Source organism: Manihot esculenta, chromosome 3 (assembly GCF_001659605.2).
Source record: "Manihot esculenta cultivar AM560-2 chromosome 3, M.esculenta_v8, whole genome shotgun sequence".
Taxonomy (NCBI): Eukaryota; Viridiplantae; Streptophyta; class Magnoliopsida; order Malpighiales; family Euphorbiaceae; genus Manihot; species Manihot esculenta.
In genome coordinates this window covers 28079590-28088666 of record NC_035163.2, presented here as the reverse complement: position 1 = coordinate 28088666, position 9077 = coordinate 28079590, and the positions used below count along the sequence as shown (strand labels likewise).

At 30.0% G+C, this 9077-nt stretch overlaps 3 protein-coding genes and 1 non-coding gene across 4 annotated transcripts; 1 reads left to right on the top strand and 3 right to left on the bottom strand.

The window, feature by feature from the left end:
* Positions 1-528: 528 nt before the first annotated feature.
* Positions 529-1362, bottom strand: LOC110610271 (S-protein homolog 31). Its single transcript, XM_021750111.2, has one exon. It carries the CDS (start codon positions 1136-1138, stop codon positions 713-715), a length of 426 nt encoding a protein of 141 aa, XP_021605803.1. The 5' UTR covers positions 1139-1362; the 3' UTR covers positions 529-712.
* Positions 1363-5733: 4371 nt separating this feature from the next.
* TRNAD-GUC lies at positions 5734-5805 on the top strand. Its single transcript has one exon. It is a non-coding gene; the product is annotated as a tRNA-Asp (tRNA).
* A 237-nt stretch (positions 5806-6042) lies between these two features.
* LOC110611661 (glycine-rich cell wall structural protein 2-like) lies at positions 6043-6444 on the bottom strand. The gene has a single exon (XM_021752046.1). The coding sequence runs from the start codon at positions 6442-6444 to the stop codon at positions 6043-6045; it is 402 nt and encodes a 133-aa protein (XP_021607738.1).
* Positions 6445-7166: 722 nt separating this feature from the next.
* On the bottom strand, positions 7167-7954 carry LOC110612418 (glycine-rich protein 23). The gene has a single exon (XM_021753200.2). The coding sequence runs from the start codon at positions 7813-7815 to the stop codon at positions 7342-7344; it is 474 nt and encodes a 157-aa protein (XP_021608892.1). The 5' UTR covers positions 7816-7954; the 3' UTR covers positions 7167-7341.
* Between the last annotated feature and the right edge of the window lie 1123 nt (positions 7955-9077).

Sequence of the window (9077 nt, the reverse complement as noted above, 5' to 3'; positions counted from 1 at the left end):
TTTTCTTTTATAATCAGATTGCACAATCCCACATTTGCTGTCTGGAAATTTCAACTTATATGGTAAAAAAGTACATTATATAAATATAAATATAAATATTATGCTGAAATATAAGGATAAGATAGTGGAAGAAAACAATAATTCTAAGAAACAATGATGGGCACTGTCTGCAAAGATAAAATGATTGCATCTTCCTAGAAAATAATGTCCACCATCCTTTTTTATCAAAATCTATCTCTGGTTAACTCCTCAACTTGTGGAAAAAAAAAAAAAAAAAAAGCTCAATTGTATATTAGAATATACAAGAAATTTCTAAAATAAAATTAGTATACATTATTATTATGATCAAATATTATTTCTAATCAACTTTTTCCTTTACACAACCATTCTACTTTGATTTTAAAAAATTTCTTCAATAATAGATTTTGATTTAATAATATTAAACTCATTTCAGTTTTTGAAGAACGATTAAATGCGAATCATCAGAACTAGCGATTGATCCCCGAGGTTGCACTATGTGAAAAGAAATTGACGTTAAAACACATGAAAATATAATAAACATTAATAATACCAAACCAGATTTAGTTGGTCTTACAGCTGAGTTCCCTCTTCCAACTATAATTTTGCTGACCAGCCTTTACCATGCATGGCCACAAGCCAGCTACTCTGCTCATCAATGAGCTTCAAAACTGAAACATGGACACCAAAAACTCTACAACCACGAGAAATCTTTCTTCCAATTCACTTCATCATCACTGAAATAAAACCCATCTTCTCTCACCAACCAAGAACATTTCCTGAAGAGGCTGCAGCGAGTAATATCCCTAGGAACCTTAAATGCATCGAACTGTCTCCTCCTTTCATCCCATTTCATGGTACACAAGAAATGAGTGTTGCCCCAGATGGTGGTTCTGAGACTCCAGCTGAAGTCGTCTCCTTCCTGGAGGGCACGGCCGCCAAGTTCATCGCCGTTGGAGGAACACCAAATAACTAGAGGGAGGGATGAGTTGTTGGTGAAGCCGTTGATGACACGAACATCATACTGGATCCCTGGAATGTGGTCAGGCTGGCAAAGAGACAAGAAAATGATGCCAATGGCAAGGCAAACTATGAGCAGGATTTTAGTGCTGTTCTTCATGTCGTTTGAAGCGGAAGGTTGTGACTTCTGAGAGAAATGATTTCTGCTGTTTTTAAGTCTGAAAAATATCTTATATAAAAAAAAACATTGTAAGCTTTGTTTGGAAACCTTTTGATTGATAAAATCTGTATAGATTGGTTTCCAAAATTTCTTTTTTTTTTTTTTTACCAAATCAGCGTCTGATTTTGGTTTGGTGAATCTTCTCCCCTTTCTTTTTTCTTTATTTTAACATGGTGTCTCTAAATTGAATGTCTTGGATAAGTTAAATTGGCAATCTTTTTTTTATATAGAAATTATTATTCTAATTTTATTTTAGTAAAAATATTTAGTCTAATCATAATGTAAATAATTTTTTAAAAAAATCTAATTTTAAATAGAATTAAACACCACCTCAAAATTCAAAGATAAAAATGAAATCTCTAGTAGTCTAAATACTTTCAGAAAATATTTAAAAAGAAAGAAAAAAGAGGGGAATATTGTAGATAGAGAGAAAGAGATATATGCTTTGTATTGTAGTTGCATTCAGCACCAATGCAATTGGAGGGCATGCAAATGCAATGATGTGCCCTTACAAACTACTCTCAAATACTTACCAAAATGGGTAGCCCCAGCACAGCATATGTATCATGATTCCCACCTACTCTAACTAAAATTCTAAAATTTTTTTGTTATCAGAGATTATTAAAAAAAAACACTAAACACAGGGACGAGAATTATTGTTAAAATTATTGTAATTTTAATAAAAATACTTATTCTTACATAAATCTTACTCACACATTCTATAACTTATGTGGAATTTTGAAGTATCGTATCATGAAATATGCTTCCAAAGAAATCTCAAATAAAGGTTTATACCATATTATGTACGTATATCAATTTATTTTTCAACTTTATATTTTTTCTTTATCAAAATTAAAATATACACTAAATTTATAGATATAATTAATATATTATCAAAATCATGACAATTTTGACAAAAGTCTTTATACTATATAAACTTTATTAATAAACGCTCTATAATTCATGTGAAATCCCAAAAACTATAAAATTTAAAAGTTAAAAAGTGTATCGAGAAATACTGTAGAATTTAAGTTTTTTTATTTTTTAAAAAAATTTTAAATTTTTTATTTTTATAAATGGTTCAATAAAAGTTGTTTTTATAAAAATTTGATACAAAAATAAGTAGTAAATTATTTTTTAAAAATATAATATTTAATAATAAAATATAAATATAAATAACTTTATAAATGGTTGCATGTAAAAATAAATAAAAAATTATTTCTACAAGTGTATGATATTATAATAAGAAAAAAAAATACTATTTAGTAATTGTATATAAGAAAACAGAATTAATCTTTTAATTTTAAAAAATATATTATAATATTTATGAAATTTTAAAAATTTTCTTAATTTTAACTATCAAGTGTTGAAAAAAAATATAAAATACTCTTAAGTTGGAGAGATTAATTAATAGATATTTTTTTAAACAAATTAAGAAATTAATAATGAGTTTTTTATATAATAAAAACTAAATGGTACACTTAATAATTTAAATTAATAAAAAAATATTTTAATATATTTTTTTAAATTGAGAGATGAATTAATAAATTTTTTAATATTATAAAAATTAAATAATAAATTTTTTTATAATAATAAAATAAAAATGAAGAATGAAAATTTATTGAAAGAAAAGAAATAAATTTGATTTATAAAAATAAAATTTAAAATTTTTAATGATATTATGATAAAAATCACAAAAGAAAAATAATTGTTTAATAGTAAATTAATATTTATAATTTTCTGTTTTTCTAGGTAAAATCAAAAACAAAACGCAGATTAATAAATGAACAAGTTTCATAATTTTTTTTATTAAATAAAACGTAAAACAGAAAACCACAACATAAGGATGTGTTAGTTATTGTTGTGGTTTTTTTTATTTTATAATAAAATATAAAACTTGTTCGTTTGTTATTTTTACTATTTATTAAAAAAATTAAATTAAAAATAAAAATTGAAAACTATAAATATTAATTTTTTATTACAGAGTTTATGAAATTATTATTTTTTATAATTTTTATTAGATTATCATTAAAAATTTTAAAATTTTATTTCCATCGATGAAATTTATATTTTAAATAAATTTATTTAATTAATTTATAAAATGTATTTTTATTTTATTATTATAAAATAAATTTATTATTTAATTTTTATAAATTAGTTAATTTTTTAATTTTAAAAATAAATTAAAATTTTTTTTTAACACTTAATAGTTAAAGTTGATGAAATGATTAATTTAATTTTTTAAATTTAAAAATATTATAATATATTTTTTAAAATTAATAAATTTATTATAAAATTTTTTATATTTTATATATTAAATAGTAATTTTTATTTTTATAAAAATTATTGATAAATTAATTCGTAGAATTTTTAAAATCTTAAAACGATTTAATGTATTTTTTAAAATAAAAAAATTAATTAATAAATTTAATAACTTTTTATGGTATTTATATATATAGTTTATTGCTATTTTATATATAATTATATATAAAATTATTTGTATTTTTGTTTTATTATTAAATATCATATTTTAAAAAACAATTTCTTAACTTTATATAAAAATTTATATTTATTTTTATACAAATAGTTTCTAAAATTATTTAAAAAGATTATAATAAAAATAAAAAACTGTTTTTAATTTAAAAAATAAAAAACCTACCATACCCTAAATAAACGCATCTTAAAATGTTCAATTTTATTTGTTATTTCTTTATTAAACGTGTTTAATTTAATTTTGTTAACTTAATTTTAAATTTAAATAATCGCATAGAGTTTTATCTAAACTCAATTTAATTTAAAAATTAATCATTTTAAAGTAAACGTCTAATCAAATCGTTGAAATTATAAAGTTCAAACATTAAAACTTATTAATTTCAAAAAAACATTAAAAATTATTTTTATTTTTATTTTCAAAAGAAATTTATTGACGGCAGAAAATTACGCAACAGGCTCAAGCCCAACTGAGGCCTAGCATTAAAAGGCTTGAGCTCGGACAAAAAACGCCAAGTCATAATCGGGCAATATTAAGAAACCAATTTTTTTTTTCAATAATTATAATAATTTTATTTTATAAAATGTTAAAATGATAAAATAAATATAAAACATATTTATAATTTTTTTTTAGTGAGAAAAATAATGTAATATTTTGTCATTCAGGATTTATGAACAATAATTCCTGGGTAGTCGGTTGGGGCAAAGTTTAAAATCAATCGGAAGGCGACGATTGGGCAAACCCAATAGAGAAAGCTTTCCGGCCAAAATCGTCGGTCGCTGTTTGCATATAACTAACTTTGAGAATAACCGCCAAAAGATGACAGTGAAGTGACTGATTCCATGCAGTTTTTTCGACATGACTCACAAGTCCAAAAACTCACTTCAATCTCTTCCACTCTCCTCCAACCATGATTATAAATCATATGCTCACTTTTCTCAATCTCCCTGTGAATCAAATGATGAAGATGAAGAATTACAACCACCCAGTGGCGATCGCCAATTCTCCGTTGCTTCCTCTTCATCAATACCGTCTCTGAAATCAACATCGATTTCCCAGCCAAATTTTCAGCCCTCAAATTCCTATGTAAATGTTGCGCCATTGCCAGTCTTCCATGGCCTGCCCAATGAGTGCCCCTTTGCACATTTAAGCCGTTTTGTTAAAGTCTGCAGAGCAAACAATGCTTCCTCGACGGATACGATGGTGAGAATTTTCCCAGTCACCCTTGAAAACGAGGCTGCTCTTTGGTATGATCTTAACATCGAACCATATCCCTCGCTGTCTTGGGATGAAATTAAGTTATCTTTTTTAGAGGCATATTATAGGATTGAAACTGTGGATCAGTTGCGTTCAGAACTTTTAATGTTAAATCAAGAGAGTGAGGAATCTGTTAGGTCCTATTTCTTGAGAATGCAATGGATTTTAAAGAGGTGGCCAGAGCACGGACTCTCAGACAATATGCTTAAAGGGATCTTTATAGATGGATTAATGGTAGATTTTCGAGATTGGATAATTCCACAGAAACCCAGTTCGTTAAATGAGGCATTGAGTTTGGCTTTTAGTTTTGAGCGAGTTAAGATCATTACAAGTGGTACGAGGCAGAAGTTTGCGAAATGTTGTGAGAGTAGAGAGAGAATGAGGGAGTCGTTTAGAAAGAGAAAAGAGAAGCAGATGATGGTTTCTTCAGAGGGCGGGAATGAGAGTGATGTAGCAGCGAAGGAAATTGGGCGCGAGGATGACTATGAAGAAGAAGAAGAAGATGATAATGGAAAATTGCAGGAGATGTTTAGTGGGAAGAAGACAGAAAAATGCCAGTGCCAGTGTTCTAAGCATCAATGCTGGAAGAAGAAGCTTCAGAGGAACAACAGTGCAGTAACTAGAAAGTCTAGCGCATAAGGATTTAAAATTTTTGTTCTTGCTTTTTTCCTTTGCCTTTTAGTATATTAATTAATTTGTTGTGTGTTTCTTCATCGTGTTTAAATTTCAAGATTCTATAAAACACATTTTCTTTCTTATATTTGTATTATTGCTAGAATATCAATCAGTCGTTGTAGTATAGTGGTGAGTATTCCCGCCTGTCACGCGGGTGACCCGGGTTCGATCCCCGGCAACGGCGATTTAGATTACTATTCTTTTGCAACCTTTTAAGTTTAAAATATTTGCTTCGCAAAAACCTTCCTCTCTATCAAAGGAGAGGGGCTTTTCAACTTTGAAAATTAAATTAAATTTCTTGCCATTATATTATAATTGGAACGATTATTACCATAACCGGAACATGGATTAGCCAACAACACAACTTCCACTTAGCTTGACATAACAACCATTGACACCATATTCCAGGAGAAATCTCTGGTTAATTAGAAGAGCTTGTTGAATTCTTCCTATCTTTACTAGGAGTAGCTCCACCGCCACCGCCACTGTAACCGGAGCCCGAACCACCTCCAAAGCCAGAGCCACTACCTCCACCTGTACCGCTTCCACCACCTCCACCACCACCTTGTCCACCAAAGCTTCCTCCACTGGCCTCCCTTCCAGAGCCACCGCCAAAACCATACCCAGAACCAAAACCACTTCCACGCCCAGTTCCGCCGCCGCCACCACCTCCTTCGCCTCCACCACCACCTCCAGCACGAACACTTCCATTGGCAGAAGGTGCCAATGAAGGAGAAATTTGTGGAGGGTTTGCTGCTTGGACACAGAAAGCAAAGCTGACAAGGAGTAGAAATAGTGAGCAAACCCAAAAATGAGAAGACATTTCTAGTCGATCGAGGGAAGTGATTTTCAAAAGAGCTGCATATAAACTATATATAAACACCGTGCTGGTATGAATATCGTGTAAAGCTCATGAACTGACTATGATATTGATGCATGGCCGTTTATTATGTTTACAATTAAATTATACATTCATCACAATCAGTGTCTAAATTAGGCGTTACAGTAGATTAAAAAAAACTACAGGAAAAAACATTTGCAGGGATCTTTAGGAACCTTTTTGACCGAACCTGCTTTCCTTGTTGGAAGATGAATATTACCTTCCTGTGGTTCTTGGTTTGCATGCTTACGTTACTAAGCTTACTAATATCGACATTTCTAGTCGATACTGATAGCCAATTGCAACAAGTTATTAAGAAGGAGATGGAGGTTAGTGCTCTCTTCATTTCATTCAACAAGAATGCATTAGAAGAATATAAAAAAAAAATAAGAGAGAGATTTTAGGGTTCAGGCACAGATGGTAGACATGCAAGATGGAGTTGAGATTTCTCTGACAAGTTGTTCGTTATTATAAAATCCTGCAACATCTCTATTGTCCGACCACTATTTCCGAATAATTACTATCGTATAAATTAATTCTTTCCAAACATAAACAAGTTATTGTGTTTATTCAGTTACTTCAACTGTTCTATTTCAAGACTATTAACCAAATTATTTCATAAAAGGAACCCATAATAATAAAAAATAATAATCGCAAGCCACCCATAACAACGGATTTCTTCATAATTAGCATTGAAACATGAAAATTACAAAACATAGCAACAGATCAATACAAATCAACACACCACTGAATAGTCTCCGAACAGACAACTACTCAATACTAAACAGAATACTAAACCTTAACTAAGACGCTAAAACGTCAACATACAGCTAATGTGAACTAAGGATCGCATTTCCTCCCACCACCAGCTCCACCACCTAGACCACCAATACCTCCCAGGCCACCGATACCTCCCAGACCTCCTCCACCAAGACCACTATATCCCCCTATTCCACCAGCTCCTCCAATCCCACCATACTTGCCAATTCCACCAAGCCCACCAAGAACTGGGAGCCCACCAACTACACCTGCGTAACCACCCATCCCGGCAAAGCCACCAACACCACCGTAGATGAAATTCTTTTTATCTTTAAGACCAGTACTGGTAGGTGACTCGGCCACAGGTGCAGTAGCATGCACAAAAATTTGCTCATCACTTGGGGGATTATTATTAACAGTTAACTTAGGTGGCGGACTGGGAAGAAAATGCATTTGCTCACTGAGAGCAGCCTGATCAGAAGGTACATTACGTGCAGTTGCATGCGCAAAAGCGAAAACAAGAACAAGAACAAAAACAAAAGAGAACCTATCCATCGAAGAAACTCAGGTAGTTGAGGTTGAGGCGTGTGTGCAGTGGTGGCGTTGCATGGGCGGTGGATTATATAGAAGGGAATGATGGGTTGGTAACAGTTGAGGATCATAAAGGGGAAGAGGTGAGAGTAATTGACGATGAGACTTTGCTCTCACAATCTCGAGAAGGGAAATTCTTTGAAGTTTGGATCAGAGAGTTAGGTAAATCAAAAGAAGTGAAATTTATACAAGTCATGTGTCTTGTCTCATTCATTCATGCGTTAGTTGCCCAATTTTTTGTGTACTTCAGGAGAAGCTACTTCATAAGAAATACTTAGTGCAATATATTTAGATTTTTTAAGTGTTAGTAATATATATAATTATATTTAAAAAAATTAATTAATTTTTTTAAATAAAAATTAAGAATTAAAAAAATAAAATCTGAAATCTGCATGCACTTAAATATGAAACTGATGACTTGGCATGATCCATCTAATTAATTAGTTAATTTAAAAAAAAAACTCACATAAATTTATGGTGAAGTTTAAATGTTATGGAGTTGCATTGAATGGTCAACCGATGAAAATTAAAGACTAAAGTTGATATGAGTTGACTTTTTGTGGCCAACATGAAGATGCGTCCCTCGATGTGCGTTAACTAGCGTGCATTGCCTTTTTCCTCTTTATACTTTATTCGCAAGAGGCAGAGTAGAATAAAATTTTTTAAAATATAATTTTAGAAAATAAGAGTTTTTATAATTTTTAAATTTTAATAATTTTTTTATTATTTAAAAATGTTATCACTCCATCAAAATTGAAGGTTTATTTTATTTAAAAAAATTTCACTCTCAATTTTAAGTTTTAGATTTTTAAATTTTAAAAAATCTCCCATTATTTTAAAAAAATTTCTCAAAATGTTAGTAGTGCGACACTTCTTGAAAAATAAAATCACAGTATTTAAGGATTTTATTTATAAATTATTTAAGAAACGGTTATATAAATATTTTACTTCTATAATAATATTTTATTATAATTTATTTTTTGAAAAACTATAATTTACTAGTAATTATGATTAAAATTAACAATACAAACTAGGATTCTAGTGGCGGAATTTATTTTTCAGTAAAAAACAATATTGACTGAAGTTAGCCCAAGCGAAGAGATTGCGATATGTGGGAGGCAGCTGCAAGCTTAAGCCCAACGAGGCCTACTAGCCCAAAGCTGTAGTTTTGGTTGGACGCCTAAGAGGCCAATGTTTAACTGCTGCTCCTAGTTTCAGTGCCTAAT

What these genes read in the sequence shown, in the direction of transcription:
- LOC110612418 (XM_021753200.2), bottom strand. Translation starts at nt 7,815, where the DNA reads ATGGATAGGTTCTCTTTTGTTTTTGTTCTTGTTCTTGTTTTCGCTTTT.
- LOC110611661 (XM_021752046.1), bottom strand. Translation starts at nt 6,444, where the DNA reads ATGTCTTCTCATTTTTGGGTTTGCTCACTATTTCTACTCCTTGTCAGC.
- LOC110610271 (XM_021750111.2), bottom strand. Translation starts at nt 1,138, where the DNA reads ATGAAGAACAGCACTAAAATCCTGCTCATAGTTTGCCTTGCCATTGGC.